The sequence below is a fragment of the Abrus precatorius genome, unplaced genomic scaffold (assembly GCF_003935025.1).
Source record: "Abrus precatorius isolate BTA unplaced genomic scaffold, Abrus_2018 Scaffold8, whole genome shotgun sequence".
NCBI classification, from domain to species: Eukaryota; Viridiplantae; Streptophyta; class Magnoliopsida; order Fabales; family Fabaceae; genus Abrus; species Abrus precatorius.
The window spans coordinates 27,942,244-27,963,831 of NW_020874428.1; the positions used below are offsets into that span (position 1 = coordinate 27,942,244).

Here is a 21,588-nt window from a genome sequence, read left to right on the forward strand (position 1 = left end):
AAAACTTCATTTTATTTTCCTTGCAATTTATGCAATTCTAGTTCCATGCCTATTCTTACTCTCACATTCTTCAAGAACGATGACACTAGTCTTTTACACAATAAAAACAAAAATTCAAACAAAAATAAAATGAGAATATCAAATATATTTTTGCTTAACGTTCTCGGAATCACACATAGAATTAACTGTGATGACCAAACCTACCATAACATCAATTAGTAGAATTCAGCATGAAGTTTCTCCGAGACCATTTTCAGATCGAACTTTCTCAATCTAAACATCAGAAGAAAAGATCCTATTAATCCTCAATAATAAAAACAAATTATCTTGTTCATTAGATATGTGATCAGCAGGAAGAAACTAGTTAAAATATCACTTTCATCACTAATAAAGACTGTTATGATAAAGCGGAAGGCACGTCTTCCAGCTGATCCTTAATGATTGTATATCTTAATGGAGGACCAAACAAGCTCAATACCACCTGAAAAAAAAAAAGGACAGGAAATGTAAGATGTTTCACAATTAATTAGTGTTTGTGCGTCAATATATATATATTGGGTACAAAAACGTTTAGGGCTAGGCCATCTCTAGGTCAAAACATGCCACAAGCCTCAGCGATGGCTTACAGTGGTGCTTACATCTACCATTACAGCTATAGTTATTTCTGGAAGAACACCAAACGCCACAAACTTACTGGTAGAAACACGAGACCATGCAAGAAGCCAATGATAACCAAGGCAAGATACATCTGGAAGTAATACACCTGCAAAGACCCATAAGCTAATTTAACATTTCTTGAGCATACAATCAAGTATCAAGAGTAAGGGTGATATATCACATACCACAAAAAGTTCTGAAGTTGAGAAGCAAAGGACAAGAACTCCAACTAATTTTGTAATTGTGATTCCACTGCCAAAGTTAAAATAGTACAGAAAGGAAGGTTTAAACAAATTAATAGTGCGACAAACACTAAAAATTCAGCCAAGGCCCCACAATTGCACCCCTTAAAATCCATCCCTGCCTCGGTATGTTCTAACAATCTTAACTATATATACAGGGGGCAATGGCATATCAAGTGAAAACTGTTCTCACTTGTTATCATGAGAACAATAAAGTTTAACTATAAAATTATACATGAATGGTTAAGATTAATTTCATTCAATTTTAATCTTGACCTCTGTTTGATTTTATGGTCAACATTTGTTGCTCTCATAACAACAGAACAATTCTTACTTGATATACTCACAAAAATAATGGGCTACACTAGGTCCAGGACATTTCCAAATGCAACAACACATATAGTCAACCTGAATACAGAAGCCCCCATGGTACACAATGCTGTCTTTGCTCGTTGGCTCCTATCCCCCGAGCTTACCTGTATGAGCACAAAGTATATAACATCATTAGTAAATGTGCATAGGCACCAAAAGGCATCAAAGCATCAAATTTCCCCTCGTCACAAAGCAGGTTGTATTTCTACATGCAATAATAATCCCTATTTCCATTTCCCTAATTAACAAGTGGGAAATTATAAAGTGCCACTTGGACAAATATTACTGTTTCCTCTAGAGGACCGTCATATCATATGGGGTGAAGAACTGTCAATTTATAAAAGAAAAAGGGAATAGACTAACCATGAATGCATGTGCTATATGCACACAAAACTCCACAGCAATCCCTATTGACATAACAAGGTTTACGACAGACACTGCATTGAGTTGAATACCCAAAATTGCCATTACACCCTGCAGGAGTCACCAAGTTCGTGAGTTTCATTCTATAACTAAAGAGGTATTAATTAGGATACCAAAGGGGCAAATAGAAGACCAAACAAAAATTCACAACTGTAAGATAAATATACCATGAGGTCCAAAATTATCATGACCAGAACAAGTAGTATGATTGCTGAACTCCATAAGCTGCATTGAATAGAAAACAGGGAAAAGAATAGATATTACACTTAATCCATAAATGGAGAGAACAATTTTTCATTGTACTGTAAACATACAAGGCTTAAGCTTGAATATAATTTATACCTGGATGTGATGACTAGACAAACAACAAAAATAGCACCTGTTATATCACCATAAGTTATTTAATGACAAATGAAATTGATTAAGGATAGATAGACTTGATATGAGAAATTTATAAGACTCACAAGTAATGATTGAAGAGTTTATGTCAAGGAGAAAGGGGAAACAAAACATTGAGAAAAGTAAGGACATGTGAATTTAATTTTCACTTTCCAATTTTTGGCCCAGTCAGAAATGTTAAGAGGATGGCAAATAGGTAATATGCAACGATATAGAGTTTAAATCCCAATGTTGAAATCTTTTATAACATAAAATGCAACAGAAGATTCTGTATATCCTCCAGGAGGCAGGAATATAGTGGTTTAATGTTAACAAGACAACAAAGCACTCCATTAAAGACTATTGATACAAAGTGAATTTCGAAGTTTGAAGCCAAGAGCATAAGTATAAAGTATAAGCTTTTTTAACAGAGGCTCAAATTTCAAAATATAAACTGTAAACATGAAGAAAAAATAAAATGCAACTCCAAATCTGGGATCACAACAGGCAGTCCAACTTGTACAATAGGGTTGGCACAAAATTATGTCATCCCATTGATATATATTTTGATTTGTTTCTTTGGGATACTAACCTAGTGCTATGGCGATGTTGATCAGGGCTATCTTCCATATATCCAGGTATTGTTCAAAGAAGATATAAAACACTGAATATGGAAATATATCCATCTGCCCAAGAGAAATTTAGTCAGTAAAAAGAGGAGATCCACAAAAGAATCAATAATGTGGGACACCAATTACAGTTTTATCCAATACAAAATATTTCATAAGGATGAGAAAATGGAAAGTAGATCCATAAGCATATCACCTAAAATGGTGTCATAGAAAGACTTAATATCAACAAAGAGATATTTAGATAAAAAGTTTGATACAAGTTAACAAAGCCAACAGAGATTCAAAGTTGAAGGATAATTGAAATATTAGATAGGTGAAAGACAAGAATAACATGATCTAAGCAAAATGATGATGAAGTAAGTCAATCCTAGGATGACTCATAAAAACTAGGGGAGATCACAGGTCAGGTTAGTTTTGTTCAATATATAAAATGCCCAAATCGACTAAAACAAAAAAGGTTGGGTTGGTTTCTCTTTTTTTTGGACGTGACTCCAACTAACCCAACTCAGCCATGAATGGAATGGTTTGAGTAGGGTAATCAGGTTTGTATTTAAAAAAATGAAAAAAATTTCTACGATTTGTAAAACTATTAATTATCAAATTAAATTATGAAAACCAATCAATCTTTATATGAGAAATCATGATTTATATTCAAATAGGAAATCATTTATAAAAAATCATGATTTAAAAATATAATAACATTTAAAACACATCAAAATATTGAAATATAAATATCATACAACATTTTAAAATATTTTTATTTTTTATATGTATGGTTGGGTTGGGTCGATTTCAATGGGTTAACAAGTGCAGTTCTAGTTTTTTTTTTTTAAAAAAAAAAAAAAACTTAAAACAAGGTGAGAAAAAGAAAATTTCCTAAACTATGTGAAGAACATGTTCCAATCTATTCGTGAAAGTAAAAAATAACATAGGTAAAACATATAATGCTTGTGATTTCCAAACCTTTAAAGAAGCAGAAATTTTTGACGAAAAATCCCTTGCAGCTCGTATTGCATTAACATAGTCAACCTAACAAGATTTCAGTTAGATCAAACAGAAAGATGTATGAAAAAACCAAAGCTGAAGCCAGGAGAATAAGATCATCACTTATCACAGTACATACTTGTCTATTAAGTGGTGTGTGATAAGTACGAAACTCAGAAGCTTGTATGACACCACTCTCGTAACCTGAAAGCCAGTTATAAGGAAAATCTATATATCAGACTTTCAAATTTGAGAAGGAAAATGTTACTACATAGGCAGAAAAGTATAACAAAGTTTCAGAAAGGGCAAGCAAAACTTACATAAAGTTTGTTACATGCTTGCTATACAGTATTTTGTTAATTTAGAGACAAGTAATATTTCTGCCACCCAGTTAACCCATTTTTGATGCTCAGTCTTATATCTCATCCCTATCTTCTACTTGTACCAGAAAAGAAGAAAATTTAGCTCAATCTAAGTAATGCCTCTTATTGTATCCCTCTAACTATTGGGTTACCCATCTTCACAATTTCTGTATATGGATATGGATTGGCTGTAGTCATGAATGTTATTCATAATCCATTCAGTACACTATACTCCTCGTTTTTTGCACCACCTCATCATCTCTCCCTTGCTACATCACTACTTGTTAACGGTCAATATTGTCGTCAAATTAATTTATTAAATAGAGAAAGACTGTCAGAAGTTATCTAATTTGTTCCTATCAAATCAAAATAACTCAACAATGGAAACCGTAACATGGATGGATGAAAAAGGTCTACCAAACCACCAAATTAATAAAATAGAAACAAATAAATTAAGTTAAAATGTTATATAACAGTGATAAAGTAGATCAGAGAAGAGTAATAATTGCACCATGAAGCAGACATGTATGATTATCAGGAGGTGAAGCAAAATTGTCAGATGGAAACAAAGGTTTGCATGGAGTCAAAGTAGAGAAGCATGTACAATTTGGCCAATGTAAAAGCAGAGTTACACAAATTTTTGACCAAGTATCAATTTAAATATTTTGCAACATTGACAGCCTTGCCAAGGATGGAAGCATGGAATAGATGGAAGGGAAGTTTCATCGTGATAGAATACATGAAATGGACTAGGTTTGCTGTGAGATTCAACCACTAAGAGATGAGGGCAAAGGCGAAGAAAGAAAAGTGTGTTAAAAAAAGAATGATACAATGATGAGATTGTTGAATGGCAATGGTGACAGCAGCTTTAAGAGAATGTTGTGAGTATTGAACAACGTACACAGCTACACATGTAAAAGCTTAATAGGAGAACCGTGCAGCAAACAAACACATAAGGAACATAATATAAGTTTTGTCCTTTTAAAAAGTGGGAGTGAGAATCTTTCAAACCATTAAGATCTACACTGTTGGTGTAAGCCCCATGACCACCCTTTGCACAATCAGCTGATGGCAATGCATCAAGAAACCAGGGAAGCTTCTCTCTGAACTGTGCCGTAGATGGACGATCATTAACCAAATCTGAGTGGCGGAAACACTAGGAATCAACCACAAGTGTCAGTCATTCTACTAATAGAAACTTTTGTTTTATAATCAAAGTCTTTTGGGCAAGTAGTCTCTGATGGAATAAACAAGATAAAATATTTTTAGTCCTTATAAATATGGTTAAAATTGATTTAGTCCTATAATTTTTTTTTGTAGGTTTTAGTCCTCCTAAATTTTAAAATGTTTGAAAATGGTCCCTATTACAACTAATTAATGATGTGGCATACATGTAAACATGCTACATCACATGCCACTGCAGAATCATCACTGACATGGCATAGCTAGATCCATGCCATGTCACCACTAAATGATGACAAGGATTACTTTAAAAAAGTTTTAAATTTATAAAACCAAAACTAATGAAATAATTTTTGGAGGACTGAACCCAATTTAATCATATTCATAGAGACTAAAAAACATATTTAAGCATAAACAAAGTACTTAAAGAGAAAAGTATATTACTGTTGTACAGTCTTTGCACACTCCACCTAACCCACATGGTCCTTCATCTGGTAAACAGCAAGGTGGCTGAACAACACAAAAATTTACCATTGTAATTGAAAGATACATGAGGGTACAGAGAAACCATAACATCGGAAAGTATATACATATACAATGCATGAGTATAAATTCAAAACGTAGGAGAGCAGGAAAATCAAGAAAGCAGCATGCAATATTTATTCAAGGACAATATAGGGAAGCATATACCTGATCATCAGGTGGACAATAAGAGCCATTTGTGAATTTTCGACAGCAACTAAAAGCCTCAGGTGATATCCATACAAGGAAATCATCAAGCCATGAGGCAGCTGGCTTGGCTATGTAGCTTGATGTTGGCACCAATGATGCTCTAGATATCTGCAATATTATAAAGCAAGATATGCACAATTCATTCATATGCAACACTAAGAAAAAAAAGAAAGAAAGAGTTATGCACAAATCAGCCATTGAAGTATCCAACATCTTCAAAGCTTCACACACCGGACGATATTGAATATCGTGCAATTCATGAATTACATGTAAAATCCATTTGGTTCTCATGAGAATTAGTGTTTACTGTTTAGCAAATAGCACCCATTTACCCTAGGAAGTAGCACCCACTTAGTCTATAAATTGTGCATATCTAGGATGTTTTGCAAAACATATGGACTGCATAAAAATGCACTTTTCATTCAGAAATACTCACTAGATTATTCTCATCAATCAAGCAAGTCTATCCTAAATCACTTATTATAAAGTGGGTACAAGCCTATAATATAATTTGTACTTAAAGTGGGTTCAGTGTTTGAGTATTAAGTTTATTCAACTTAGTTAAAGACTATGGAAACCACTTATTATAAGTGGTTAACACAATGATTAGCAGTTAATCAAATTGATAGGTGATTGACAAAATTATAATGATTGGTACGGTTAATGGAAAATCAAATCACATCAATCAAAGTCAAATGTGGCTTAAGGTACAGGAGGTATTAATACCACAGAGAAATGCAATTGAATGGTAAACAAGGCCGCATGAACCATAATGATCAAATCTGATGAATTGTCCTTAAACAAAATATGAAAATTAAAGAAACAAAGAGGTTGTGGGTAACAATCACTTATGGAAGAACTTGACCATTGAATTACCTCATTTAAAAGAGAATTTGAATCACAATGGCTAATGGAGCACAGCTGGTTAGTATGTTTGGATTCCGAACTGCACAAGATAATCACAGGAAATAAGTTCAAAAAATCAGATAATAAATTTAATTGATGCATCCATAGGAGACTTTTCATGTGCTAGCACAGTGGATAAAAATAATGATAGACATAATTTGCTTCCCACTGATGCTGTTTCTTTTTTAATTCAACTATGCTTTGCATGCCTAACACATCAATCCAGATAGTAAATAATACAAAATTGAATTTCTGCTCAAAAGACAATGACATCAATGAACAGAGACAAGTACACCTAGAACAATAAAATTAATCAACCTGTAATTGTAATCCTTTACAACGAAATATAATGGTGGTCCAACTCTGAGGTACTCGGATAAGTTAGTGAAATAACCCTGGAAACACAATGATAATAATAATGAATGTAAAAGGCTGGATGGTAGAATGGAACTGAAAGAAATTGCAATATCATGGGAAAAGAATTAGAGACTTAACCTGAAGGTAGGAATCTCGTGGAAGAGCAATCTGTTGCTCAAGACCAGGTTCAATCCTTGTACATAATGCCTGTCAAATTTAAAAGAAAAATACAAATAAATGATATTAGCCAAAAGGGTCTTCCTGAAAGTTGATGTTTACTCATTTGGCAAGAAACTTACAATGCTGGCTAAGGTAAACGCAACAAATACGGCGATGACCAAGATTTTAACCCCCCATAGTCCAAGAAGCGGAGCATGAACCTCCTATATTTACAAAATGACAGTAGAGTTATTTTTTTATAAGAAAATGATAAGAACCTGATAGGAACTGAATCAGTAGAAGAGAAAAAGATTAGAGTTTATTATTGATTGAGTGAATTTCCCAAGTTATTCGAGAGAACCTAAATTATCCCTACTCTCAAAGAGTACAATCCTTTCTCCAATTGATAATCTCCCTGCCTTTGCTCTCTTTTGTTCTATTTATACAAGTGATACCCTTTCCTACTTGCAACTAACTACTAATTAAACCTAAGAAACTAATGGGTTATCTAACAGAACCCAAGATGGAAATAGAGAATAGAAAAAAAAAATTCTTGATTGAGATTGAACAGAATAAGGAGAAATTACTCTCCTCCAAAGGTTTCTGTTTCACAAAGGATTTCTCCTTTCTTACAAATCTTCTAATTCTTTGAATGCTCCTGCCATCCTTATTCTCCCCTATTTCTCTGATCAATCCACTCTAACTAACAAACTAGTCCCTCCTAACTAACTACTACTAATTGCCATTATCCTTTCCCTTGTATGCTAAAGATACCACCCAGCCTAAAATTCAACCTTGTCCTCAAGGTGGATGGACATTGGGGATTTCCCTTGCATGAGAATTCCCATTGGTCACCTAGCCATAGTGCATTTCCCTCAGTCTCTGTCCTCATCAATATGTCCTCCATCAACCAAGATTAAAACCCACATAATTTTTTGTGGGCATTCATGCATGGGACCATATGGCTGGCTGCAAAGAAAACATCTTCTGACATACTCATAACAAAGCTGTTGAATAACAATTACTGCTTTGATGGTGGTACTAATGGACATTAGTGTCTAGTTAGTTGCACTCAATTATTATTTTGTTGATTTTTAACATGCGTTTTCTTTCTCTAGTTCAGAAATTACTTGTTTGTGTGTTTTGCATATAGATGAAGAGATAGATGGAGGTTATGGGGTACTTTGATTGAAGCTTAAAATAGGGAGAATTACACCCCTAGAGAGCTCCACTAGATAGTTTTTGTTTAGCCTCTTCTCTTTTTCTCATATAGGTAGGGTTTTTAACTATGGCTGTGGTTTGATTTCATGCCACAAGGTCTTGAGAATTGCTGTATAGAGAGGTCCACACCCTGCCTACGAAACCTACAATGCCTGTGGTTCATCCTAGAATGAGGAAAGCATCAGAAAGTTAAATTAGAGAACTTTACACCCTGCCTGTGGTATCCACCACAGCCATGGTTTGTGTTGCTACCTCTATGTTTTAATTAATTTAAACTAAATTAAAGTGAGCTAAAGAGGATTTAAAAACTCTATCTATATGAGAAAAGGAGAGAGGGATAAATTAAAGAGGAAGATGACAGATATTAGAGTCCCAAAAGCAAAGAAAGTAGCAATGGGGGTTCTATTTCTCTTCTACATTCTTTGTATTTGTTCTTAATGTTTGCAATACTTGGGATTATATCTATGGGTTATATGCCAAATATGACTAATTAGTTTCCCATTCTAGGATTTAGGGTAGCACAATTTGCAAGATGACTATGTATTGAATCTCTTTTCTCCAATTATTGATGCTCCAGGAGTTTCGATTCAATTTTTGCTATTTTTAATGTTTGTGATTATGTTAGTCAGTACAATTACATGATCATAAACATTAGGAACTTAAAGGTAAACCCTAACATCAGAAATTCCTAACATGAATGTAGGGTTTAAATCATGAAAGTAAGGTTGAGTCTTTGAAGATAGTCTTTAATCATCATAGTGTAGGGTTTAGTTAAATACAATTATCACAAAAATAGAAATTAGTCCAATTAAACATATTATTGTATTTAAGAAAAACCAATAACTACTTCCAACTACCTTTTTTTTCCTTCCCTTTATCCTAACAAGCAAGACAAAGTATAAGAAGATTTTTTGTTAACTTGAGAAATTTTTTTCCTATGATAACCAAATAGAATAAGAAAACAACAAAACTGAATATATAAAACATGCGTAATATAACACAATCTACTTTTAGTTTACACATAATCGTCCCATGAACTAAATATAACTTTACCTTCATATATCGTGTCAATAATCCATCTCTTTCCTGCCTAATGCCTACACTTTGATAGGATATGATTAGAACCATATATAAGCAAGGAGAAAAAGAAATAGAACAAAAAGATTCAACAGAAGCTCAAAATGATTCATGATTATGCTTGAATTGAAAATGTTAGACTTAAACAATTAATGAGTGAGCAGTAAAAGTAAAAGCTTAATCTACAAGGTGGCTTAAGAATGATTTATATCCCCAACATATTTGATGCATCATTATGTGAGAGTCCTTTGGAATTGAAGCATTAGCAAAGCACAAAACAATCATACTTTGTGCAGAAATTAAGGTTTAAACTAATAGATATAATAACAAAGGCATTTATATCTCCTAGCAGAGCCTTATGCAAAAGCCCTTTGGGCTTGGAGTGTGGACAAAGCAAAAGGCCCCGTCATATATGCATAAGTAGAATAGGGGCATAAATGATCAAATTATTGAGAACTTGGTCATAAAGGCTCCATGCCGTGTTAATTACCAATGGCCCAAAAGCATAAACTGTAAGATGAACGCTTAGCAGAAAATAAACTATGCATGAATGCCATAGCTTGCACATACCTTCATTCTGCTCCACAGAGGGCCCATTCAACTTTATGCACGGAAAGCAGTCAATCCTATTATCCTTAGCTCTCATAAAGTCTAATGTAACAAAAGCTACAAAAGCAGTAATCTGTAGAAGGAAGTCCAGTAGAACCGCCAAAGCTACAGAAAATTTATTTCAGGAGTTAAGAAATCTAAAAACCACTTTCTAAAGGAATTAATTTTCCCCCTCCTTTTTATATGCATTAATGAGAATTTTTAATTCAGTATACAAACATGTTGATTCAATTTTATTTTTTTTTGTTCAAAACAAGTTGAAAGGAAAAAAATCTTTAACCTGCAATCATGGAAAAAACACGGCATGCTGGCATAGAAACAAATGATCCTACTGCAAATGCTAGAATCTCTGATAAGCTGGCTAGTGTAATTGAAGGTCCAACTTCCCCCATTGCATTACTTATTTGTTCTTCTATCGGTAAATCTGAGGGTTGCCGTTTCACAGCATCTACAATTATACACATGTTATCTACACCAACCTGAGTAAAAAATGAAAATCCAAGAAAAACAGTGAAACCTCACAACACTTGCAGAAAACCATAACTAAAACAACAAGGAAAAGTAAGCAATAAACTTACAAAAATTAGAAAACCTTGAATTTAGAAAATAGCACAAATTTACAGGAAAAGTTATTGGATTTAGAAACAAAAAGAAAAAGGAGATGGAGGTGGGTCACCAATGAAAGTAGTCAGAAAATGGAAGAAACAAAAAAGAACAAGAAAAGGTTAGAGAGAGAAAAAAGCCAAAAAAGAGGAGAGGCAATCGCTTGAAAGTGCAGGTCAGATCACTAACTGCAAGAAACTGGGTTGCTGGAAATGGAGACTTTTTTACTGGCGGTGGGAAAGGAAAAGGAAGATAGCGGGACTTTGAGAAAGAGTCAAAGGTTAAAGGGCTGAAGATGAGTGAACATTAACTTTTGTGGAAGAAAAAGATTCATTGGACAGCATAGTAGTATGCAACCAAAATATTTTAGGATCTGTTGGCTTTAGATTTTCATAGAATTATTTTTAAAGGAAATTTGGAAGAAGTTATTTTTTTAAAACAGTGTTTTTAGATGTGATAATATTAAAAGGGAGTTGAAAAGAATTTATCTTCTTTGGTTGGTAAAAAGTAGAATTGCTTTTGGGGTCCAATTCTGCCCAACAGAAAAGCTAAAAATTTTACATCTCGCAAAAGCCCCTCAACGTGATTTTGGAGGTAACTAGACACTTAATTGATTCAACTTGCATAATACTTACATAAGACAAAGATACTTAGAATGATAAGAACATAAAGACTTACAGCTAAAACCAGAAAAGGTATGACTTCCATTATGATTAGTGTTGATTTTACTCCAATGGCACTAAAAAATCCAACTGATCCAAGTACAGAAAGCATAACTAGCAAAACCCCCAATAGACCAAGCAATACCTGAATAACAGCAAATTGAAGAATGAGGATCATAAAGTAAACTAGCCCTAATTGAAGAAGCTATGATGGGAAAAAGACAATGACAAGCTTGAAGAAAAATAACATACCTTGGATGAGAGGTAGAAAGATGATAGATGAGATGGTGTATCTCCCAAGGTCATCGATATATAAGCAAACATTACAATATAGCTCACCTAATAATAAGTCGGAGATGAGATTTATTGTATGTTCCAATAAAGGACATTATTATAAAGCCACAATCAGACTAATCAGTTCTATACTCAACACAAATCAAGTTTTCACATTCATGTGAAAGAAACAGAAATTCCTTACAAGTATTGTTATGACATCTGCAGTACTTTCTCTCTTTAATTCTTCCTCGATTGAACTTTCAGATGAAAATGACAAAGTAAGATTGCTAGATTGCACCATTGGTAGCAATTCCTCCTTCCAAATGTAAAAATGGTTTAAAATGTGTATATGGGTGAGGAATAAGAAGAAAAGACATAGTAATAAATCATCTGAGCATTTAGCTATCAAGTCTGTGTTATGCCATGCAATATGCAGTACACTTTCTCCAGAAACATGCATATTATACAGCCTCCTGTACTTTCACAATATAATCAATTTAATTCAAACCTACATACAAGTAGGTATCTCAAAAACCACCTATGCACTTTCCTGAATTCAAAAGTTGACAGTGGATAGATCAACATCAACTTTATACTGATATATTGCCTACATCCCAGCAGTCACACCACTGTTGGGTCAGAGTAACAACAAAGTGTTTAACACGCTGAGAGAGAGTATCATCATCACATTGAGTCATGAGCAAGTCATAAAAGTGGGCTTTGATATCACATCAAGTCAAAACCTTAAGGAAATAGGGTGTAGGACACCACCCACTTATATACTACTCAACTTTTCATAACTCAATGTGACCTCTTTTACTTATACTTGATTTCCAACAATCAACATCAACTTTATACTGATATATTGCCTACACCCAGACTTAGAGCCATGCATGTCAGTAATAACTAGACAATCTGTATATCAGAAACATATTTCACTATAACATGCTAGCAGGTAACTAACACGAAAACCTTAGTTTCTTTCCTAGATCCAAGTCACCCGTTAATTTAACATTTAACTTCATAAGGCTAACATTCTATAGTAGGGCTATGCACCATGTGACCAGGGAAATGATAAGTGTTTATCATCTTGCCCAATTTTCTTATAGTGTGATAATCAGGTTGCATTTCATAATACAACTCATCCAGTATTTCATAATGGAATTAAAGACATTGAAGTTTATTGCCCATTCATTCATGATATGGTGTACAAGGGAGAAGTAACCCCTGAACATATATGCACAAAAGAACATGACATATTTACTGAGGCTTTTCTAAATATCTAAAACAAGCTTGGTACAAATAAAATCTATGCTTCATCTTAAGTAGGAGTTAGTTTTATCAATGTGAGTGTATCTTTCCCCTTTTCGCTTCTGACATTATCAAAGACAGCCGATTTCATTTTTTTTCTGTTATGTATGTCAACAATTAAAAGTAAAACAAAATAAAGATTTTGTTCATATGAGCTAAACAAGAATTAATAATTGCAAGTTGCAACATATATATATATTTAGCCATACCTTAGCTAACTGGATGAAAGCTTTTTCCCAAGCTAATGCCTTCCCATTCTCATCTCCAACTTTTGTAATTGCATTATTGACAGGGTATGTGATAACAAACGCAGAAGCCTGGAATAGGGGAATCAGCGTGGCAGTAACACATAAAAAGATATCTAAGCCAAAAATCAAGATCCTACCTCAGAATAATTGTTTCCAGAAAACCCTCCTAAGGCAGTAGTTGGATCAAGGGGAGCCTTAAAAGCACTAAAGCAAGTCTCAGTAGAAGTGTAGTGCTGAAAATATTAAATTTAAATGATCAGAGTTAACATATATCAGATAGCTGGACAATTCATAAGGACAGTTTTTTTAAGTTTTATTTTGAGCCAAACACAAGGTAAGAGATGAATTCAGCAAGGTCAAAAAGAAGTGATAATGTATAGAAGCACCAAGGGCAATACACATTCAACGCATTCAATGCAATCAGCTACACTATATACAATGAAAAAACAAATGAAAGAGAAGGCTTTCCATCCATACCCATGCAATCCTGAATTGGTATATTTATTGGAATTTAGAGGTTCTTACACATTAAACTTTTGGTTTTACAACTTTTCTCTGTTCATAAAGTAAACTGCTTTAAATAAAACTCATCTGAATGAAAAACTAATGTAATCCATAATCAGATTACTGAAGTTTACCTGAAAACAATACTCAGCATGTTCAACACCTCCGTAATTGTCATAATTATCAGGGTCCATTTGAAAATACTATCCAAATTAAAAAAAGAAAAGGAAATTAAATGAAGGCATCTGTGTTATGCCAAAAAAAAGAAATGTAAATTGAATAAAGAAAAGCCATCTGGTTATACTACTCAGAGACAATAGAAGCCAAATAATTATGTTATGTGAAACACAAAATTCAAAAGTACTATAATTATCATTCAGAAAGTAGGTGTTTGGACCTGCAAAATGCTTTGAGTGGCACAGTCCTCGCCCAAAGGCTTCAAGCAAATGTCACTCAGAGATACCAACAAACCAGAATAATTTGCATGAATTCCATCAACCTGTCAGAATAATGAAAAGAAAACATATTTTGTGATAAAGAATGTCCCACTAAGCACAAAAGTGTTCCATTTAAATTCTAGCAAGGGAAAAGTAACTGAAAATCAAAACACCTTTTCCTGTATTTCAAAAAGCAATTCAATATTTTCTTCTGTTATGATACTTGGTGGCTTGCCATGCTCAGATTCAGGGATTGTTGCTATTATGAGCTGAAATTGTAAAATGTAATTTAGTTCAGAAGAATGTAGCAGGAAATATGAAGGAAACACATCAAAAACATCAGAAAGGAAATTAAGGTTGACTTCATATTCTCTGTCAAGTAACATGGTTGGATAGAACGAGAAATCTTTCTTGGAACTTGAAAGACAAGGAAAAGAACTGGATACTAAAAATTGTTTTAGCATCAAATTCAATATCAATGTAATAGTAAAATCAAAACAAATGATTTTTGATAAATAACCAACACATGTATTGAGAGTTGCTGAGATATTTATCTTTCTGACATCAGATAACCAAAACATATCTACTGAGATTTACTTAGATATTTATCTTCCTGTAATTTCCTTATTTATTAGATTTCACTATCTGTAAATATTTGGATCAGGAAACTTGCTATAATTTTGTAATCCTATCATGAAATCATGGAGTTTAACTTGTACAGATTTATACTCTAAAACACAGCAGCTGAGAGACAATCTCCCAAGTATTTTTGCACCAAATTCTAAGTCCCAAGTTGGCATCAAAGGCAATGTGTAGTTGGCCTGAGTAAAACATATGCAAAACCTAGCAGTCCCATCATCCAGCCACCATCAAGGCTATTTGATCGGCCCTCAGTTCCAATTCCAGTCATCACAGAAAAGTTCAATCAGCCACCTCACAAAATGCCATCACCATTGACTCACCTGTCACTATCATGTGCATCACTGCTGTACGAGCTCTATCGTTGTTTGTAAGCCACACCCCACAGTCCAAGTCACCATTCATCATTATGCCAGTCCCAATCAACTCATTGTCTCACTTGTAGGTTCTAGGATTGTGCCAGAACTCCTATGGCTGGCAAACCAAACTTGACAGTGGCTAGACAACTGCACTGCTAGGGTTTTCCAACTTTTTAATCTGATATCAGCTTGCAACTCAACTAACATGTGAAAATTTTGTTATAGAGTCACCTCCCAATTTTGATTAAAAGAATGAAACTGTACAAATTCATCCCATATTTTTGGGAAAGAACATACAGGATTACACAATAGTACAGCAGATTTCTATTCTAAATATGCACCGGTAATCACAAAATAAAATAGGGAAACAATCGAGATAAATCTGAACAAATATCTCAGCTAATCGCAACCATTAATAATGAATATGGCTTCAAATTTTGGGTAACCTTTTTTAATTTTGAGCATTCATATATGGGATTTTTTTCATTTTAGTGCCTACATGAAAAAAACATACTTTTAGGTCCCTATATTGAAAAACATTAATTATTTGGACGCCATTTGCCAACATTATAAGAGTGTTAGATTCAGTCCCTATACTTGACAATATTTTTCATTTCAAACCCTACATGAAAGAATTCTACATATTGATCCATATATCCAACACAACTTTTTTTGTTTTGGTCTCTACATGGTAAAAACTACCACCATTATAATTTTGGCAAATGGTGAGGACCAGTTGTATGCATTTTTTCATGTAAGGACTAAAATATAATGTTTTCTCATGTAGGACTTAGAAAAAAAAAATGGTGTTCCATTTCTCATGTTTCCTATGTTCTCTTTTTGCGCTAAGAAGGACTCCTTATCCTCCAAACTAGAGAAAAAAAAATGGTGTTCCATTTCTCATGTTTCCTGTGTTCTCTTTTTGCGCTAAGGACTCCTTATCTTCCAAACTCTGTAATTCTTACATCTTAATAAATTTCTTCTTTTCTCAGGAAAAGAAAAGGGAAAGGGTGGCAAAGACCAAAAATGAAAATGAGCATGCATAATAGATAATTCATTTACATAAGAGACAGCTTGGAAATCAGAAACTAGATCACATGCATAGAATTACAATAGACCAAAAAGAAGAATAAAATTACAAGCAAACTGAAACCTGTTCAATTCTATAGAATGGAGCAAGGTGGTTATCAAAAAAATCTTTCTCTTCAGCTGCCTTACTTCCAGGACCTACCCATAACTGCAACACAAAAAAGACAGCAAAGACAATACTCTCCAACTTCAACAAATAAATAAGGATCATGAGCATATATATATAAAAAAAGAACTTCTGTAAGTGTCATTTGGTTTTTTTCACCATCAGTATTACCATTATTTAGTGACTCAAGATGAAGTACAAAATTTTTTTTAGTTAATTGTGTTGGTAAAGGGGATTAAATAAATACTATTATTAAAGAAACAGAGAGAACAAGTTACACATTTGGGGATAAATGGCCTTCAACAAGCAAAAGAACAAGTTAACATACACAAAATAACTTCAATTGAAAATCATGATTCATGACTCTATATCATAAATTTAGAATTTTTGGACTTAACTAAAATTCAGGAATTCAGACCCACAAATTGACCAGTATGTATCCACAAAGCTCAACCAGACAAGAAAGGTTGTTTCATAAGAATAACCCTAGGACAGAACTTTAACTTATTTGGTATTTTATGAAAATGTTTCTCTTCACATTATTTTATAGAACATAGGTTCGACAATGAAAAACAATTACAATTTACTTTAGCCAAAATGTGCTTATCATTGAGCACATGTTTCAACAGCCAATCTAAACATGTCTACAGAGAGATAAAACAATGAACAAGGTAACAGACCAAAAAGGAAAAGGAAGATAACATTCTGCAGGCAAGAACAAGAAAGAAAATTTTTGTATGTACAGGTTACAGAAGCAAATCCAAATTGCGCATTGTAGAGGTGCTATAGATGAAAATATGATACCTTCTCAGGTTGGGTCTCCACCTTAAAACGAATAAGACCCAAACTGAGTAAAATAACAATTGCCAAAGAGGAACAAAGCACAATTGTGGGCTTTCTAGCAGCCCATCTTCCATAAGTCCTGGATGCACAAACAAAATATCAATAAAGGATAATGCAATTGTAAACTTATCAACCTAGCAAGAGCTAGAGCTGCTGACCTGTAAAAGCTGGACAAGCATTCTTGAACATAAGAAAATTGTGCCACATTCTGCCCCTGAGGATTCATCAAATGCACCTTTTATTTCTCAAGACAAAGTCAATGTATCATATGAGAAATAACTAATACTACTCATTATACATGTTTTTTAAATCTAAACTAAATATTATGCTTTAAATCATTTAATTCTAACACATCTTCAGGTAGAATCGAAATCAGTTAATTGAGAAACGTGAGAAATAAAATCAGGTCTCATGGCTAAACCAAGAAAACACAAAGAAGTTGGGTTATGAACTAAAGAAGTACATTGCCAAAAACATCACTCTTTCTGCATTAATTTGATAAAACAAAAAGATGTAAGGAAAGGTAGCTCATTCTGTTTGGTATCAATTGTAAACAGTAAACCAGAGTAGCTCTGTGTGAAAGGGGAACCCTTGGACAAAAGATTCCTCTCCTTTGTTTTGTTCAATTCATCAAATGAATTAAATATTTTTCTAGATGGGTTTGTAACAAATTATTGTCCCATTACGTCAAGAGTCAGACTCACTCAGCAGAATGTCCACTCTGCCCCTCACCCATTCTCCTCCAGAACCAAAACGTCTACACCAGCAAGAGAGATACACATCTGCTGGTGGAGACCCGCTGGCCACTGCATATGAGCTCAAATCTGGTGGCTCCAATGGTGGTGCAGAAATAGTCACCTTTCTTACAATGCTGATCTTCATGGTTGTTGCCACAGACTCCAGCCTGTGTTTTATCATCAAGCCATTGATCATGCATGCACCACACTTAGTAGTAAAGGCTCATCTGGCAAGTTCAAACTCCAAGTTCATGATGCCACAAATGTTCTATGGTTCTACTTACCTTCATGACTAAATAGCAGTTCATCATAACAAGCTCTTTGACCAAGTACTTGTCTTAAAGTTTTACCCTTGTAGTGCCCGTTCTTTTAAATAAATAAGTTGAAATTAAGCACAAGGTTAGTGAACATATGAATTATTCATATTTCAACCCCAAAGAACTCTTGCATGAGTGAGTACATCAATTAAAAACATATAAATCATTCATGTGACTTCACCTAACAACATGAACTTTTGGGACAGTTGGTTTCCACAAAACAATAATTGCAGTGTTCCTTGAATCCCAAACATGGATAAATTGTACAAAAGAGGCTTCTGCACATACCTCTTCAGGATGAGTTCCATCCTTTTGTAGGTTAGCAAAACTACTTCCTTCACTGACCGTATCATTCAACAATGGCTCCACACTGGAGCCAAGTCTTCTCCTTAGTCTTGTCTTTTGCAGCAACACCCACCCAAACAACACGATAACCAATACAATGTACAAGATGGCCAATGAAAAATCCACACATTCGACCTGTACGTATCATTATAAAAACCAACTTCACAACATGTATCAAAAAGTCAATGGCAGCTTTTCAGTAGACAACCAAATGTGCCACTAAATCACTAAGCCATTCCTTTTAAGAAAGAAAAAAGAAATTGAATTTATTCATTCAAAAAGTCATAAAGAATCAAATTCTATTGTTTCAACCTTTAGAGATCCAATTCTAACAGAGCATGGATCTTTTCTGGGTGGAGAAGGTTCTGCACTTGAGCAAACAGGAGACGAAGGACAATCACCACAAGAGCAGCCCAGTGAAGTGTCATTACACAAATATACAGATGCATTCATAAGCTCCATAGGAGATGAATCAGGAACACTTGTTTTAAATTGTATAGAATAAGGAGAACCAGGAAAACCAGGAGGAGCTTTTGCACCAAGAAACCCAAACCACTCTGGCAATGATAATCAGAAACAAAACCAGTTAGCAGATGAAGAGCATGTATAATACATGCAGATAAAGGGGAAAATAAATATTCTAATGATATGAAAATATAATGTCAGAAGCAAGCACTTAGTACTAAAATAGTAACAAGAAAAAGTATGTCTGCAGCTACATAGGATCTTTGGTATTATTTCACGGCTAAACCTGTTAGCAGATGATAATCAGAAACAAAACCAGTTAGCAGAAGAAGAGCATGTATAATACATTAGATAAAGTGGAAAAGAACTATTCTAATGATATGCAAACATTATGCCAGAAGCAAATACTTTGTACTAAAAAAAAAAAAAAAAGTATGTCTGCACTCTGCAGCTACTTAGAATTTTTTGTATTTTTTTCATGGCTAAACCAGTATGTCTACAGTCTATTCCAGAACTATTAACATACCATGTGGGGAGAAAGCTAACATTAAGTTAGCTCCCAATTTTATCTTTTATGTTATGCAAAACCAAAGATTCATCATTATAATTGAAATGGTAAGATCACTTGATAAAAGAGTTTATATATTTCATATAATAAATCCACTCATGTTACAATGGATCACCTTTATAATTGCTAGCTCCAGCCCCAACAAAATCCATGGCCCTTGTATTCATGGTCCCAAACTTTACATCTTTACATGAATTATATAGACCTTCTCCAAAAGTTTCAGTTATGTAATAATCAATTCCATCCACAGTCATATTACCCTTAACCTGAAATGTACATGAGAAGATCAATATCAAATTATAACACTTAATCACAAAAGAAACTGATTTGTTATTTATGAAATTATGACCTAAGTATCATTCCCCAATAAGTCTACATATTAAATTGGGATATGAATATGTTTCATAACAAGTTGAATCAGGGTGCATGTCCAAACAATGGATTTCCTTCACAAAGGATAAAACAACTTACACTAAAGATATTAACACTGACAAGCAAGCAACAACACAAAAAGCATTAAGTTGTTACATTATTTTCAACATTCTTAATGAGGAAAGGTTGATTAGTTATAGGAGCAATGGAACAGGATTAAGGCACGATAACTAAAATAGGCAGTTTACCAATACCAAGCTAAGCTAAGAAATGTTTTAAGTTCACTGACCTCATAGCACATTCACACCCAAATTACCAACAAGAAGAACTAGAAGTTTTTAATTATGATTTCATCAATAGATGCCCTAATTCAACTATTTTATTCTTCTGTTATAACTTTTCAATTTCAACATCCACCAGTGGAGGGGGCACCTACTGTCATATAATTTGCAATGAAGCTAAATTCAACACCCCCCCCCCCTCCCCCAAAAAAAATCACTTTAAAAAGATATACAAGACTGGGAGCATTGAAAACATTCCTGTAACAGTGTTACCACAAAACAAGTTCAGCAAAGAAAAAGCCTGACCTCAGAAATAGTAGTCACATTGATGAATAGACTCTGATTAGGAGAGCAAGAAAGTTCACAAAAAAGATTAAGAAAGTTCCTCAAGCATGCTGGACAGCCCACTAGAATTGGTACTGCCTGCAAGATGCAATATGTTCCTGTTATTGCATAATGAGAAGAAATAAACAAAATACTGATGGGCGTATCATTAGGTCAATAGGTAATGTCAATGAGATGATTAAAGAGAGTAGTAAAAGAGAAAATTCCTACAATAGTCCAACATAAACTGTATTTATTCTCCCTCATCTACTCTATACTACTTTTGTATATTAGATCATTTTTTGCGATAAAAGCAAGCCCCGTCCCCACCACAAAAAATAAGAAAAATTTAGTGCTTTTACCAAATGCTGGAAAAAAGTAGCTTCTAAACTCAAAATCATATCACAGAAATGCCTAACCCAAGCACACCCCAAACCTCATTTAATTTAGACCAAAATAATGTAACCCAAAATCACTCAGCATATGCATCTCTCGAATTTCACATCTAATCAAGACAAATAAGCTACCCACATAAAATGAGAGACTGAAATAAAACGAAGATGTTAGTTAAAGGCTGATAAAGGATGAAGGAAAGTAAAAGACGGGAAGATATATAGAATTACAACTTGCCTGTTGAACCTGTACTCTGAGTGTGTCAAACTGATCCTCCGTACAACAAACATTCCCGGTTATGGAGGGACACAAACTTTGAATTTTAGCAGATAGTAGATCATCAGGCTGGAGTTAGAAGCAAAGCATCATATGCTAGTTAAATTCGGTACAAAATGATCATGATCGCGCTGTATTAC

The 21,588-nt window shown here is 34.0% G+C and overlaps 2 protein-coding genes across 6 annotated transcripts in view; one reads left to right on the forward strand and one right to left on the reverse strand.

Moving 5' to 3' along the window:
- LOC113845966 (NPC intracellular cholesterol transporter 1) overlaps positions 1-21,588 on the reverse strand; it is a 22,084-nt gene continuing 496 nt past the window's right edge. The window contains exons 4-40 of one of the 4 annotated variants that reach the window (XM_027473722.1): positions 21,410-21,517; positions 20,762-20,878; positions 19,918-20,068; positions 19,082-19,326; positions 18,713-18,904; positions 17,529-17,584; positions 17,332-17,449; positions 16,486-16,569; positions 14,508-14,603; positions 14,295-14,396; positions 14,032-14,100; positions 13,531-13,626; positions 13,355-13,462; positions 12,037-12,150; positions 11,811-11,897; positions 11,575-11,703; positions 10,574-10,772; positions 10,255-10,398; positions 9,661-9,704; positions 7,527-7,610; positions 7,366-7,434; positions 7,189-7,265; positions 6,841-6,910; positions 5,923-6,072; positions 5,677-5,742; positions 5,062-5,206; positions 3,828-3,892; positions 3,668-3,733; positions 2,665-2,758; positions 2,037-2,073; positions 1,862-1,919; positions 1,635-1,745; positions 1,308-1,375; positions 843-909; positions 695-763; positions 377-481; positions 128-273 (exon numbers count right to left, since the gene is read on the reverse strand). In XM_027473722.1, the coding sequence (XP_027329523.1) occupies positions 398-481; positions 695-763; positions 843-909; positions 1,308-1,375; positions 1,635-1,745; positions 1,862-1,919; positions 2,037-2,073; positions 2,665-2,758; positions 3,668-3,733; positions 3,828-3,892; positions 5,062-5,206; positions 5,677-5,742; positions 5,923-6,072; positions 6,841-6,910; positions 7,189-7,265; positions 7,366-7,434; positions 7,527-7,610; positions 9,661-9,704; positions 10,255-10,398; positions 10,574-10,772; positions 11,575-11,703; positions 11,811-11,897; positions 12,037-12,150; positions 13,355-13,462; positions 13,531-13,626; positions 14,032-14,100; positions 14,295-14,396; positions 14,508-14,603; positions 16,486-16,569; positions 17,332-17,449; positions 17,529-17,584; positions 18,713-18,904; positions 19,082-19,326; positions 19,918-20,068; positions 20,762-20,878; positions 21,410-21,517 (3,639 nt within the window). In that variant the 3' untranslated portion in view covers positions 128-273; positions 377-397. Of the gene's footprint in view, positions 482-694; positions 764-842; positions 910-1,307; positions 1,376-1,634; positions 1,746-1,861; positions 1,920-2,036; positions 2,074-2,664; positions 2,759-3,667; positions 3,734-3,827; positions 3,893-5,061; positions 5,207-5,676; positions 5,743-5,922; positions 6,073-6,840; positions 6,911-7,188; positions 7,266-7,365; positions 7,435-7,526; positions 7,611-9,660; positions 9,705-10,250; positions 10,399-10,573; positions 10,773-11,574; positions 11,704-11,810; positions 11,898-12,036; positions 12,151-13,354; positions 13,463-13,530; positions 13,627-14,031; positions 14,101-14,294; positions 14,397-14,507; positions 14,604-16,485; positions 16,570-17,331; positions 17,450-17,528; positions 17,585-18,712; positions 18,905-19,081; positions 19,327-19,917; positions 20,069-20,761; positions 20,879-21,405; positions 21,518-21,588 lie in introns of all 4 variants that reach the window. The other 3 variants (XM_027473721.1, XM_027473725.1, XM_027473724.1) reach the window with 3 other exon arrangements.
- The window catches only part of LOC113845967 (epidermal growth factor receptor substrate 15-like 1), a 27,480-nt gene continuing 18,391 nt past the window's right edge, over positions 12,500-21,588 (forward strand). For both annotated transcript variants that reach the window (XR_003501602.1, XM_027473727.1), the window contains exon 1: positions 12,500-12,509. The gene's annotated coding sequence lies outside the window, so the exon portion shown is untranslated. The remainder of the gene's footprint in view (positions 12,510-21,588) is intronic.